The 14,883-nt window shown below is 63.3% G+C and overlaps 1 protein-coding gene across 1 annotated transcript; it reads right to left on the bottom strand.

Annotated features, from left to right (window-relative positions):
• Nucleotides 1–5,381: 5,381 nt before the first annotated feature.
• Nucleotides 5,382–14,618, bottom strand: LOC123017896 (zinc finger protein 212-like). The gene is made up of 7 exons (XM_044419550.1): nt 14,468–14,618; nt 14,344–14,375; nt 9,983–10,381; nt 8,785–8,911; nt 7,843–7,929; nt 7,372–7,485; nt 5,382–6,320 (listed from the first exon to the last, which is right to left on the bottom strand). Exons 1-7 carry the CDS (start codon nt 14,616–14,618, stop codon nt 5,419–5,421), a joined length of 1,812 nt encoding a protein of 603 aa, XP_044275485.1. The 3' UTR covers nt 5,382–5,418.
• Nucleotides 14,619–14,883: the final 265 nt, after the last annotated feature.

Genomic DNA, 14,883 nt, shown 5'->3' with positions numbered 1-14,883 from the left:
CACCCGCCAGCCAGGGGCGCCGGGGCGCGGGATGCCCGGCCTTGTGCGGCGCCGGGCGCGATCGGCCGCCGGGGCTGGCCTTGCCGGCCCTTGCGAAGGGGCTGCGGGCGGGGCGGGGCGGGGCGGGCGCAGGGCGCGGAGCCCGGGGGGGGGCGCCCCGCCCCGCCCCGTGGGGGCGCTCTGCACGTGCTCAGCTTGTCCCGACGTTCTGTGGCACGTCCACGCGCAGTCCAGCCACGCTCGGGTTGACGGGAACCGATGTGCTGCCAAGCCATGTCCAAGGACTTGCGGCACCCCGACCAGCGGAAGGGCCCCAGAATGCGCCCCCCCCGCCCGTGGCACCCCTGGCTAAGCTGCTCCCAATTCAAGGCCGTGGCCGCCTAGACGGAGTCCGTCCATCTCACGTTTGGCCTCCCGTCCTGCCGTCTGCTTGGACTTCCCCAGCACGCCTGCCGCCTTCTCCTGAAGTGTCCCACGTATGACAAGTGTCAAGGGCTATTCACAAGGTCGCCACAATCCTTCAAAGCTGCTAGTCCTCGTGGGTCCCTGCTACCTCCGGTGTCAGAGGTTAGCCAAGGTAGGCAAGCAGGAGGGGGCCACTGCACCCCTTCCTGCTTCTGGACTTCCCCTTGCCCCCTCCCCACCACGGCTGACTGGGTTGTGCTCTCCTGGCTTTTGTGCAGTTTTTCCTGGTTCCGGAAGGTGGAAATGTGGCTCCCACGTTAGGAAACCCCTCAAGCTGAAGCAGGCGGGTGTTTTCTTTCCTCCTCGCTGCCATCCACGCCCCGCAGCCCCCCTGCAGCTCCTTCGGGCCCTCCTCCTGGTCCCTTGGCCTCCGCGCGAGGGCAGGAGCTGGTGGCTGAAGAGGACCGGGGAGGAAGAGGCCTTGGCTGCCAGATTTGGATGCCAGCCCTGACCTGGCAGTGGTCAAAGTGGGAACCCAACCAAACTGGCCAGCCTCGCACATCCCGCCAGCGCGGAGTGGAAAGGCGGCCGGGAGCAGGCGACGAGAGCGAGGCCTCTTGCCGTGCCGAAAGGGCCAGTCTTCCCGCGGGAGACGCTGGCAAGAGGCTCTGCACCAGTGGCGTCCTCCGCTGGGCTCAGATTGCCCCAGCCGGCTCGAGGGGGGCGCGAGACTCTGCGCCGCTCGGAGACTGGCCCCTTGCCCTCCTTGCAGGGTCCAACAGACGACCAGCCCAGCCAGGCAGTGCGCCGCATGCCCGCTCCCTGGTGGATGAGGCCCACGGCTTCACTGGTATGGACATGGCGTTCCCCCTCAAGAACCTCTTCCAGGAAAGCCCCTGAAAGTGGGCTTCCTGCATTTTGCTCCCAGGCGCCCTACTCTGGACCCTCTGGTGCCAACGGAGGCGCGTGGCTCGGAGCTTGGACCAACCCAGGAGGGAGGTGCGGAGCGCCAGGGAGGCTGTGGCTGCGGGGCGCTCCCCACCCCGACTGTACAATGCCGGCAAACAGCACTTTGAGGGGTCTGTGACGGGAACGCAAGAACGGCCCTGCTGGAGCTGCTGGCGATTTCTGGACGGTGCCTCACTGGACGGGCGCCTCGCTCTCTTCGGAAGGAATGGCTTGCAGAGTTTGCTTTGGGAAATCCGCAACACTGGCAGCTGTTTGTGTGCCCTTAAATTTTATTCCTACGATTAACGGGAGAACAGCAAAAGTGAACTTGGACAGCGCTAATTGCAAAGCGGCACACACTGGAAACGGGCTGCGGGATGCCCACGAACGGGTGCCACAGCACCCTCCCGGCCCCGCTGTCAACAGCCGGCGGGCAGGCGCACTGCCTGCGATCTTGGAGACATTACGCGGCCACTGCAACTCGTGGCGCTGGAGCCAGAGCCTCCACGAGCGTGTGCCCCATGCCGCCAGGTCCGAACAGGCCCCCAGCTCGCTCGGAGAAGGCGCAACGTGACAGGAGGCAGGGAAACCATCCGGGCCTCATGGAGCATCGTGGATTCGCTGCCCAAGCTGGCACCATCTGGCCATTCGGGACTGAGACTCCCATCACCCCCCGTCGTGGACCACACTGCCTGAGGCTGATGGTCGCTGTCGTCCAAAACCCCTGGAGATGCTGCTGTCAGCACGGGTTGTCCACCTCCTTGGAAGATGCCCAGCCCCAGGCATCATCCAGGCACCAGCGAGTCTGGATGCCCTTTATGCTGAGGCTGCAATGACCCCCCCCGGTGGAAAACTGTAGCCAGGGGAGCAGAGATATATTCCTGTCTGTGGGTTGCAAGGTCTGTGGGAAAAGTGTTGTTTTTATTGTTTTATATTGTTATTTTATATTGTTATTTTTATATTGTTATTTTTGTATTTTACTTCATGTTGTGAGCCACCCCGAGGCTTCAGCGAATGGGGCGGCATAGAAATGTTTTAATAAATAAATAAAAATAAGTGCTGCAGAACGCCACAGCCCGGGAGCCGAGCGGAGTCCTGCGTTGTGCACCTGTGGTGCCAGTGCTGAAGCAACGCCGCTGGCTGCCTAGGCGCTCTGGGGCCGCGCTCGGGGCCCTGCGGTTGGCATGCGAAGGCCTCGACGGCGTGGCCCCAGCCGCCGCCGCGGCCCCCTTCCCGGACACAGACCTGCGCGTGGGACCACGGAGCCCCGTGGAAGGAGCCTGCGGCTGCAGCGACACAGGAGCAAGCCTTCCCGGTGCACCCGTGGGGCATTCGGGAGGCATTGGCGGTGATGCGTTTCGGGGGCCTGCGAGGGGGCCTCTGCCCCCACCCAGGTCTTTCGGAAAGGGGTGCGCTGCACGGACAGGCCGCTTATCAACTCTGGCACTTGTTTGGATAAATGTGCTGAATATTTTAAGGGACGGATTTTTGTCTCCATAATCATCAAGTCAACCTGGTTCTATCAACTGTTTAAAATACATCTTTGAGATGGCAAGTGGCACATAAACGCCTTAAAATAAATGAATGCTCGGACCAGGCAGATGCAAGCTCACCTGGCTGATGCGGGTTCGTCACGGTTGTGAAGCCAGAGAGAGCTGCCAGCCGCAGTTCCCCAAACGGCTGACGGCGCTGAACAGCCGACTGTGCTGAGCAACGGGTGTCCCCTGGGAAATCAAGCACTGCGTTCCCGCCTAACAACGGGAATCCCGTAGGAGGAAGCGCTCGGCAAGGCTGTGCTACCGGGAGGTACCTTGTTCTTCTACCCCACAGTTCAGTGAAGGGCTTATGGACTGGGGGAGCGGGGTGGAGCTGGTGGCCTGGCCACCCGAGACACGCAACACTGCGGACAGTCCTCTTCCGGGAAGAGCTGCAAGCAGGACATCCCGTTAAATTGTTGCCCAGCGTTTCCCTCACTGGAGGCTGAACCGGCCACCTCTGTCGTAAGCAAAGTGCAGGATGCTGCTTGCTTCGTGTCCATGACCCGAGTAAAAGCCAGCCGGGGAGCCAAGAGCTGCCAGCCAAGAAAAAACGGCCCGCCAGAAGCCCCTTCCCAACACAGTGGCGAGAAACGGTGGGGCTGCAGCTCCACTCAGTCGGGGTGGAGCAAGGCCTCTGGTGGCCCCTTCATTTCCCACCCAAACCAGAGAGCCACAATTTGGGACGAACGAGGGAGTAGATGCTGCCTCTTTTCAGGGCAAGGAACCGGACCCTGCAGAGCCTCTGTGGCCCTGGACACGGAGCCGGAGCCGCAGTGCGAGAGGCCAACTTCTCCTCCCTCCGACCACTGGAGCTCAGCGCCACGCAGCGCTAGAAGGGCGAGGCGGAGCGAGAACGCGAAGGGGAAGAGACTGCCGGGGCAGAAAACCAGCAGCGGAAGCGCCCCCTCCTCGTAGGCCCAATGGCGTCGGCGCCCACGCGTCTCCTGCATGAGGCAAGCAGAGTCACCAGCCATCTCCGGCTCGCTTCGGGACCTGGGACGGGCGCAGAAAAGCCGGGCAATGGAAACCCAAGTGACTGCCAGACCTGGAAAAGTCCCGAAGCAAAGCCAAATGCAGGAGGAGCACCCCCCCCCCCGCCCCGGCAGGGAGGCCCCGAGGCAGCCTCGGGGCCAGGACTGCGGAACAGTGACTCTTCCTTCCACACACACCCACCCCCCGGCCTTCCTTGGAACAGTCCGGTGCAGAAAAGGGGGGCTGGGAGTCAGGACCTGGCTCCCTGGCTCTCCGGCTCCCAGAGACCCCTCTCCGTCCCAAGAGCACCTTCGGAAGTGGCGGCTCGTTCCCGGCAAGGCCAGGCGGCCTCCCGCACCGAGAGGCAGCTGCTTCCACAGGCCCCATCGGCCCATCTGGCCCGCATCCCCGCCAGGGCTCGCATGTCACGGACGGACTGAGGGCACGGGACGCACCCGGGACCACTTGGCCCACGCCCAGCCAAGAGCTCCGACCTGCCCAGAGACGAGGCGGCTGCGGAAGAGACACACTTGTATTGACGGGTTCTGCAAAAGGTGTTACAGAAGCGCACACACGCCACGGACCAAACACCTGACGTCACACGGGGAAAGCCGGCTCGTTACAGTCACCTCGGCTGACATTTAGTTCAACAACATTGAAAGTCATATATAATTCAACCAATATTTACAAAGATGCCTTCTGTAAAAAATAAAAAAGGAGGAAGAACAACAGCAACAAGACGGGGTGTGGGCGATTCTTGGATGCGCGGCGTGTGGAAGACCAGGAGGGGGGCAGGCGGCAGGCCCTGCTGCGGCTTCGGACGGTGAAACAACACACAAGAGCTCTGGGCACGGGGCCCCGACGCCCCGGCCCGACCCGACGGGGGCCTGGCAGAAGCGGCTTTCACATGACCTGGGAGTGTAGCCAAAGGCGATTCAAAATTCAAGGGACGGAAAGACACAACCTGCACTGACAACAATTAACTGGAAAAGGTCGGCCTGGACTGCGGCCCCGCGGAGGCGCTTCGTGGGGCCAGAGTTCTGGTGGGGGCTGCGCAGCCCCCTGGGCAGGTTCTCAGGAGAGAGGAGGGTCTGATTCGAACAGGCGGGCGTGCACGCTCGCCTCCCCGGCCTCGGCCCCAGCCCCGGCCCCGGGCCCGTGCGGTGTGGTCTGCGCGCGTGTGAGGTCTGCGCAAGCGACAGGAAGCCTGCACGGCGACAGGATGAGGCAGGCAGTGGGGTCCTGCGTCCGCACGAGGAGGAAGCGGGGGCTCCGTGCTCCTCCCTGGCCGCCCGTACCCCACCCCGCCCCCAGACTGGTTCTCCGCTGCATGGGACAGGGACAGGCCCAGGCGTGGCAGGCCAGCGGGAACGGCACCGCCGGTCGCCCAAGCGCAACTGGTGCCTGCCGGGGCGGGGCGCGGCTGGGCGCGCGTCCCGGCCCCCGCGAGGCCTGCGCGCAGGGCGGGAGGCCCCCCCGCGCCCCGGCACCCCCGAGGCGGGCCGAGCCGCTCCTCAGCCTGCTGGGCACGGCCGCGTCGGCCCGGCGCCGGGCGCTACAGCGGCTCCGGCTTCAGGCCCACCAGGCCCACCGAGGAGGCGATGGCCAGGTGGTGCGTGGCCGGGGTGCGCGTGTGAATCTTCTGGTGGCAGTTCAGCGACTCCTTGTAGCGGAAGTTCTTCCCGCACGTGGCGCACTGGTAGGGCGTCTCGCCGGTGTGCACGCGCCAGTGCTTGAGGAGGTGGTCGCGCCGGATGAAGCTCTTCCCGCACTCCGTGCACTGGTAGGGCCGCTCCCCGGTGTGGATGCGCTGGTGCCGGACCGCTTTGGAGAGGTCGCGGAAGTCCTTGCCGCAGTAGGTGCAGGTCAGCGGCCCGTCCCCCTTCCCCGTGTGCAGCTTCTGGTGCAGGAGCAGGCTGACCTCCAGCTTGAAGCTCTCCTTGCACTGCGTGCAGGTGTAGGGCCTCTCCACCATGTGGTTGCCCGGGCGCTTCCCCGTGCCGGGCTTGGGCCCCGAGCTCCGCTGGGGCTCCGGCCGCTTCGGGGCCCTGGCCCGGGCGGGCGTCGGGGCCCTCTGGGGCGCGGCGGGGGGCGGCTTCGCTTTCGGGCCTCCCCCGGGGTCCATCGCGGGGAACGGCCCTCCGCCCCCGTGGCTCTTCTGGTGGGCGGCAAAGAGCTGCTTGTCCAGGAAGCCCTCCCCGCACTCGCAGCAGATGTAGGGGCCGGTGTGCGCCTCCACTGCCGGCGCGGGGGGCTCCTCCTTGTGTGCCTCGCCCACGCAGCGGGCGGAGCGCCGCAGGCTGCCCCCAGCAGGCCTCCTCGCCGGACCCGCAGGCGCGGGCTGGCTTTCGCAGAGCAGCTCCTCGCCGGGGCCCTGGAAGACCTCTGTCCATTTCCTGGGGAACATGCCCGGGAGCTCCACGCTTTCGGGATCTTCCTCCAGAAGCTGGGGAGCATCTGGCAGAAAGAAAGGAAAAAGGGGGACGCTGGAGGCGGAGGGGCGAGCCGTGTGAGAGCACCCGAGGCCGCCCTGCTGCGGAAGGGGCCTTCGGACGCCTCCCTTCCTCAGGCCCACGCGGCCCACGAGCAGCGGTGTGCGGCAGAGCCGGAAGTGCAAACGGCCGGAGCGCTCGGGACGGCTCTCCAGCGGGGCCCGTCGTTCTGAACGGGGATTCGGGCCCTCGGCCTGAGGGAAGCCATCGCCACGCGAGCTTCCTGGGGGGGCTGCGGGGCCCTCCGTGTGCCTCCCTCGATCGAGCGCCTGCGCAGCTCCAGGCACGAGGCCTTGGCCAAGCCGCTCGCCGCCCGCGCCAGCAAGAGGTCCCACGAAGAAGCCCCGCAGAGAGCCAGAAAAGGGAGCTGGCTGCCACGGGGAGGGGGGGCCAAGCCCCCACGCCACGTGACACCCTTGGCCAGGTCCTGGCACTGTCCAGGCACTCCCACGGGGCTGTTGCCTAAACAGGACCCGCTGCCAGTGCAACGCGGAACCCCCAATTTTTCTGGGACGAGTCAGCAGCGTTTCCTCCCACCCCCCACTCCCCCCTCCCCGCCGCAGATGAGCGCTTTCCGAACCGCCCCTTCCCTCGTGCCGCAGCAGGGATCCTGCGATCGCCCACCGTCGCACACTCTGCAAAACTCTACACTGGTCTTTCGTGCCCACTCACGGCCTCTCTCACTGCCTGCTGCAGCTCTGCTGGACTGTGCTTTGGCCGCCCCGAATCGCATGCAGGGAGGAGAGGGAGAGCTGGAACGGGGAAGGACCCCCACCTGCAGCCGTTCCGACCCCCCCGCAGGCCACAGCAGGGAGGGGAGCGGAGGAAGGCCCGGGGGCTGCCCTGGGCGGGACACACGCTGCCGCACGACTCAGGGACTCTGGAACGCGGCGCCCCGATTCACGGGGGGGCTCTCTGCCACACCCCTGGTGACGGTCTCCTGCCCGCCCCACCTGCCCGCGCCCTCCTGCGCGATGCACCCGCAGCCCCCAGGAGGACTGCCCCTGCCAACATACCCCTTGCGGCGACTCCGGGGACATCTCGATCCTCCAGGTCCCCCATGCCTTCGGCAAGGGACGCCTCCTCCTGCTCCATCCAGGAGTTCTCATGGAGGGCAGAAACCGGGGAGCCTGTTTAGGAGGAGGAGCAGCTACAGCGCCCTCTCGCCAGCAACACGCCCGGGGGGTCCCGAAAGGGCACCCCAGCCGCGGGGGCACGGGGGGGGGATACGTGGCCCGCCTCCCCAGCGCTGCCCGTTGGAGTCACCTCTGCCTCCATCAGCATGTCAAGGGCTGAGAGAGCTCGGCCGTGGCCTTCGGGCGCCGGACGGGCGGGGGAATTTTGCTTGGGCTGCAGAATCCCGCACCCGCGGGCTCCTGCTCTCACTTGGCGGAGAGGAACAGCACGGCGAGGCTGAGCCCTCCCTCGTCCGCCCTGCACGCACGGGCGCTCCCACTGGCCCTGCACCCTCGCTGCCCGCGGCTCACCCAGAGCGGACTCCCTGCAGGGCGCTCCCTCTTCGCCGTCCCCTTGCTCGATCCGGGAGGGCGGGCCCGGCTTGGAAATGGCGGCATCTGGGGGGGGGGGGGGGGGGCACAGGCGTCAGGGCCGGGTCCTCCTCCACTCCAAAACCCCGGAGGAAGGAGCCAAGCTTCCTCCCCACTCAGCCTTTCCCGGGCTGGGGGAAGAGGCACGGTTTGCATTTCCCAAGGGAACGGGCCTGGGGTGGCTTTTGCCCACACAGAGGGGATCAGAGGCTGCTCCCCCTCGCTACCGACGGAAAGGAATTTCTTGCCAGAGGAGGGACGCCAACAACCGCACCCGCTTCACGGATTCCCCCACGGCACGCGGCCTGGCTCTCTTGCACGAGCGGCCACGAACATGCCGGCTCTCCAGTGTTTGTCACGGTGCTTTTCCTCTCCCGGAGGGCACTTCCAATGGCTCTCAGCCCTGACGGCCAAGTGCCAGCGCTAGCATCGGAGGCGGCACGCCAATGGGCGCCGGCCACTGGGGAGCGTGGGTGGGGAGGAGCTGCTGCCCTGCTGGGCTGCCTGGGGCGCCCTGGGGCTGACCGCTGCGGGAAAGGAACGCGGGGCCGGAAGGCGCCTGGGCCCGATCCAGCCTCAGGGCTCTTCCGGGGCCCCGTAGCAGTTCCGTGGGACAGCACCGGCTCTGCCTGCACAAGTGCCCTGACCAGGCCCTGGCTTCCGCCTGGGGCTTGGTGCATTCCTACACCGCCCAAAGCTGAGGCCCTCTGGGCGGTTGACAGCAGAGAAGCGAGCCTGCCAGAGCGTCCGGAGAGCGGGCCAGAGGAGACGGCCCGCGCAGGAGCCGGGTGGCAAGCGCTGTGCCCAGCGCCCCGCGGTCTGGCCCACGCAGCTCAAGCCACGCCGGGGGAGGCGGAGCGTGGCCACGCCGGGGGGACTCACCCACTGAGACCACGGCCTCGTAGTTGCTCTTCATGATGTGCCGGTACAGGTCCTTCTGCTCGTCGTCCAGGCTCTTCCACTCCTGCTCGGAGAAGCTGCAGGAAGCCTCGTCGAACAACAGGGGCACCTGCGGTCACACCAGGCCACGTGAGGCGTCGCGCTCCCGAGGGAAGCCGAGCGCAGGGCAGCAGGGGAGAAGCATCCTCTCACTCACAGCCGCTGACTAAGCAGCGGAGGACGAAGCTGCGCTGAAGGGCCGTCAGCTCGGAAGAGCCGCACCTGAAACCTCCGGGTGAGGCAGCCAGGTTCTGACCCGGGATGGGCTGCCCAAAACACATCTGGCCAGTACGGGGGAAAGGAACTCTTTGCTGGCTTCCAGTTATACTTCTGGGCACTGTGCAAGGGGGCTGACTTTGGCCTCGTAGGAGCACCGGGACATCAGGAGGAGGAGCTGCTCCCAGCGGAACCTGCCCACCCCTCCTGGTCTGGACTGGAAGAATGATGCCACCCCCGCACCGTCCCTGGAGCCGCAGGACAACCCCCCCCCCCCGCAATCTCTGTCTTGGCCTCCCAAATCCAGGACAAGCGCCTCCTCTTTAAAATGCAGGGCATGCACAGCCTCGCCGTCCCCCCACCCCTTGTCCCCATACCCCAATTCGCCCCGCCCGTGCTTCTTCCATCTCGGTGAGCCCCACACCCTGAAGCAACAGTCTTGCTGCCCCTCGTGCCTGGAACTGCCCTCCCCCAGGGCAGCAACTCTCTCCCTCCGAGCCCCTCCTCACACCCACCCTGCTCGTCGCCCCCCAGCAGAGGCTGCCCCGTGTGGCACTCTGCACTGCGACTGAGTGCAGGGCCGGGCCACACCGTCCCCTCACACCAGTGCACAAGCGGACACTCGACCCTCTTTCTGGGTCCAATGCTCAAGTTCCGGTGTTTCGGCACGAGCTCGCTTGAAAAGGCGGCGCAGGTACAGCGCCCTCTTCTATCAATGCACCGTCCGATTCCCAGGAGCCCTGTAGTGCAAGCGGTTTTTCAATGGGGCAGACATGCCGCACAAGCCTTCGAAACCGAGAGAGCGGCTTCTGGATCGCCACTGGTATTTGGCAGCCCCTTGGTGGCAGCCCCGTGGGGGGCAGGGGGGGCTGCAAGGGACGTGCAAAGGCCCGTATTTGGCCAGGCTTGGCCTGTCGGCACCAACCTTGGGGGTTTCCCCCCGGGAGCCCGGGGGCAGCCGGAGGATCCAGAAGTTGCGGTTCTTCAGCAGGTTCTCCATGTTCTCCAGCCGCCGCTGCAGCTGCCCGTACTCCTGGATGAGGGTGCCCAGGGCGGCCCACTTGCTCTCCAGCTGGTTCCCGAATTCGACCGCCGTCTTCTCACAGCCGTCCAGCTTCGTCTCGGCCATTCCCATCCTCCCCTCCAGGCTCATGAGCTGTGCGGCGTACGAGTCCACTTTGCTCTCCACGGCTTGGATCTCGGCCACGACCGTCAGGGAGAGCTCGGCCGTCTCTGGGAGCGCGTCCCCCACAGGGGTTTGCTCGGGGATGCCCAGGGGCAGTGCGGCTGCCGTGGGCTGGGTCTCCACATCCCACTGAAGAGCCTGAAAGCGAGCGGAGAGAGGGGCGTCACTTCCCGACACGGTCAGGAGAGCACGTGGCAGTGCCCGGCAGGCCACCTCTGCCCAGACCTCCCAGGGACGGAGAGCTAGCAATGTGAGGCGAAGGAGAAAAGGGACAGGAGAGGAGCCGTCAAGAAACGGGGCCTGTTTGCACGCTCGATGGGCTTCCATTCCTGCTGCTCAAGGAGAAAGGGCAGACAGAGCACCGAGCCCCAGCACAGCACGAGAAAGCTTGCCTCACTCACCCCTGACATCTGCTCCACCACCAAGTCCATAAGGACTAGAAACACGGGAGAATGAATTTGGTCCCCGAGGCCAAATGCTGCATATGCGCAGCCTTAGCAACAGTCGCAGAGAACCGCAGTGCGGGCATAAATGGCTGTGAAAGGGCAGGACGGAGGCCCGTCCGGTCTGGCCTTCCGCAGGACATGCGCAGCACAAGAGCACCTCTTGCCCATGTTCCCCAGCAACTGCCTCCAAGGGCGGAGGGACAAAAGAGGGTTTGCTTCAGACATTTCTGTACCACTACAAGGAAGGCTGAAGCTCCCCTGGCCGCCCACAAAGCAGGACCTCCTAAAATGCAGCCCTCGAATTAAGCGCCATGTGAAAACCTTTGGACGGGTCCAGCGGCATGAAAGAAAGCAGAGAGAAAGGGCGCCGCTGGGAGCCATCTTGGCCGGGAGCCATGGGCGGCTCTCCCTCCAGAACAGGGAGGAGGAAACGGCTCCAGGCGCAGGGCCGGGCGGGCCAAGGGGCCACGGCCGTGGGCGGAAGGGGAGCCACAGGGGCCTGGAGCACGCCCGGCCCCCCGAGGCAGAAGCTGCAAGAGTGGCTGCCTGAGGAGACGGAGGAAGACAGGTGGCCGCAGGTGAACAAGCTGCGAGCTGCAGGTGGACCAGGCGATGGCCGGCCAGGTCGCCCCAACGTGACGCACGAGGGCCTTCCTGCTTCTCTGGAAGATGCGGGGATCCTGAGGGGACTCCCTCCCGACAGCAGGTCATCTGCAACATGGGAAGTGGTGGGCTGCATGGAAATCCCCTGCGCCAGCCGTTCCCAGCCCGAGGCCCTCCCGAGCCGCTGGACTACAACCCCCACCATGCCCCTTTCCAGCGCTGCGCCCTGACCCACCCAGAAGGCACCAGGTTGGGAAGGGCTGCTCTGGGTAGGCCCCTGCCCATGCTCCGGGAGGCTGATGGCCACACGGCAACGAGGCACCCCATTTCTGTGCCGGTCAAAGCAGGTGCAGCCTTGCCTAATCTGGGACCCACCCAGCAGGTCCAGGGCAGCCCACCCACCGCCGCACTGGGCTACCCTAAAAAGTCGCTTCCGTGGTCCCCCACCCCCAGTAGGTGCTCAGGTCAGAGCTCAGCTGCCTCGGTGCTGGCTGCAAATGCAGAGACACCTGTTTCCAGGCCCGATCAAGTGTGGCTTTTGGCTTTCAAAATCCGAAGCAGCCTGGGATACCTCAAGGGCCCAGCGCTTCACAGAAACCTCTCCCCACGGATCTCGTTCTGCATATTCCGACAGCCTGAAGGGCAACAGGCTGGAGACACACCATGAGTCTCTCTGTGGTGCCACTGAAACGGCAGCACCCCTTCCCTGTCCGTCGTGTGAGACCACAAGCTTTGGGAGATGCTGCCAGTTCTCAGGGGAACCGAATGCTACTCCTGTTAAATCTACTGGTACTTGGAAAGTGACTGTTTGTGCTACTCTGGCCAGCTTTTATGCACACCGCTTGCTAAGTTGTGCTTTGGAGATTGTTTATTTATTTATTTATTTATTTAGGAAGCTTCTATGCCGCCCCATTCGCCGAAGCCTCAGGGCGGCTCACAACATAATGGTTTAAGAAAGCAAAATTAGCAACCTACCCTAAATTATCCAGAAATACTGTCATGCTTAAGGACACGGAGAAGGCCTCTTTGAACTCAGCACAGGTCCACCGGGTCTCAGGACTCTGTGCAGAAATATTCTAGCTGCAAGCAAGCGCCGGGTGGTCCACTCGAAGGAACCAAAATCAGGCCACTCCAAGAGCAGGCAAGGCGTAAGAGGCAAGGCGAAGGTGCTTTGCCGTTACATAAGCGACTCCTGGTACACTTTGGGAGAGTGGGTCTTTGCACTCTCTTGATTTTTAGGATTCCAACTGCAACACGGACACGAATGGCTGGCGCCTGTACTTTTTTCTGTGGAAACTTTGTTAACACTTTGATTTTTAAAGCACTTGGGGCACACCCTAGTCCCAGTCAATGCAAGAAGCCAGAACATGTTAGCAGCTTTAAAATTGGCTCCGTATCCACCAGAAATGGGCCAGGGGTCCATACACTGTATTCTGAGCACCCGTGACTAATGAATTCCTCAAGTAGCCAAGGCTTCAACGTGGACAAACAGAAAGAATTCTGTGTCATCTTTTCCCTCAAGGCATCTGGCAACCGAATCTGGGGCCAGTATGAAGTGAGAGCCCAAGAAAGTTTTTGATACTCAGGCCACAACAGAAAGAGATCGGGATGGAGGGCCCACTGTAAAGATGCTCGAAGGAAAGCGTTTCCAACACCACAGAATGAGAAAGCAATAAAAATAAAATTAAATCAAAATCAAAATAAATTAACTCTCTCAACTAGATCTGTTCTGCTCAAAGCCAGTCCCAACAGAGGGAATGCTCCACGCAGCTATTCAGGAAACTCTCCCCGAGTGCCAAAATACTGGCAAAGGACTCCACACATTCGTTCCACAACATTCCCGCAGGGGAACTGGTCCACTCAAGGGGACAACCTTGCCAGCACTTGGAAGCAGAAATATTACTAGGAATTGGCGTGCCAATCGTTGCTGGAAACAGAAACATCTAGGATACATTCTATTTGCTTCCTTCTTCCTGAAATTTCAGATTCGTGCCACCACATCTTCAAAATATCCCTCAGCATGTCTGAGTCCAGAATATATGCACTTTGGGTTAAAGCATTCAGGTTCTTCGCTGTCGCACACGGTTCTGTAACGTGGGCTGCTCATACAAAATAGGCTTGATGATGGAGAAGTAAGGCTGTGCTCTTGACCGCTGGGAAAGCGCTCTCCAATCGCGTGAAGAGACATTGCACTGGCAGAGGTATCATTTCCAGAAATACAATCAAGTGCCACCACTTTGCTGAACATTTTGACATATCGGACTTTTATTAAGTTAAGCCACTGGCTTACCGAGGGGCCCCTCACTGGCTGGCGGGAGCTCTCCAGCTCTGCCATGTAAGGTCCTTCCTGAGACCTTCTGCATACAGAGCAGAGGCCCTGAAGACTACACTATCGAACCTTCCGCTTTTCCACTGCAGCTGGCACACTTCAAAACAGCCCTCTGCGAAACCGGGGGAGAACTCGGAGGGTGATGACACAAGGCCAGGCCAATCAGGAGCGGAAAGGATGGGGAAGCTGGTTGTGCAGAGGCCACACCGAAGAGGATTCTGCAAGCGGTTACGTGAACGCTCTCCATCGGAGCGCGCCCACAAACTGCAAGAGAGTCTGAAGCCGCCTTCCTCAACGCGCTGCCTCCAGATGCGTCAGAGGACAACTCCCCGCGTCTCCCATCCTGGCTGGGAGTTGTACTTTAGCACATCTGGAGAGCACCAGGGTGCGGGGAGGCGGCTTTCTTCATTTAAAGGATTTCTGTCCTGAGCCTTGGCCAACAAAAGCTCCTAGAGTAGCTTACAATCAACCAGCAGATTAAGAGCTCCCCACCACACGCTTGTCATCTAAAACGGCACGAGACACACGGAAAGAAGGGTGGGGAGCACAGAGCAAAAGCTTCGGCAGGCGGGTGGAATGGCCCTGCTTCCATTCTTATGGTCTGTCTACAGAAACTGAAAGGTGGATTTTGATCAGAAGAAGAGCAATCTAGCCATGGAATAGGAGACCGAAGGAGGCTGCCCCTCCCCAGAGATCCCAAGGAAATCTTGGCAGGCTCCTACCAGGGATCCTTCAGGCAAGACTGGAAAAATCCCTGGGATCTAAGCACACAAGGCTGCCTTTGAAGGATGTGGAGAGGCAAGAGGCAAGAGGCAGGACAAGGCGGCCCGGGCGGCCCTGCACCACCGAGGCTCGGCAGGGCCGGCGTCGCGCCTTCACACGGAGAGCAGCGGACAGCGCCGCGCATTCCCGGAGACGGCGCCGCAATTTTAGGCCCGAGGCGCCGTCCCAGGCGCGTGTGACGCAGGGCCCGGGCAGCGCCCCGCCGCGGGGACATCCCGCTGCCGGGTTGCTGCCGGCGCCGCGGGGCAGCTGCGCTGACGAGGCGAAGGTCCAGGCCCGGCCCCGGCCCTCCCCGCTGCGCCACGTCGGAGCCCCGCCGCGCTCGGAGCAGGGGCCCGTTTCTGCTGACTAACCTCGCTTCCGCCCGGCGCCCGGGGCCGCGCCGCTGGGGGGAGGGAGGCCGGGCGGGGCCGCGGCCTGCGCGCGCCCCCCGCGGGCACGTCCGCCGCGAGCCCCGGGGAGTCCGCAGCGCGGCGGCC

This window comes from Varanus komodoensis, unplaced genomic scaffold (genome assembly GCF_004798865.1).
Source record: "Varanus komodoensis strain SLA01 unplaced genomic scaffold, ASM479886v1 scaffold104, whole genome shotgun sequence".
Taxonomy (NCBI): Eukaryota; Metazoa; Chordata; class Lepidosauria; order Squamata; family Varanidae; genus Varanus; species Varanus komodoensis.
The sequence above is the reverse complement of the archived record's forward strand: the minus strand, read 5'-3'. Positions and strand labels throughout refer to the sequence as shown.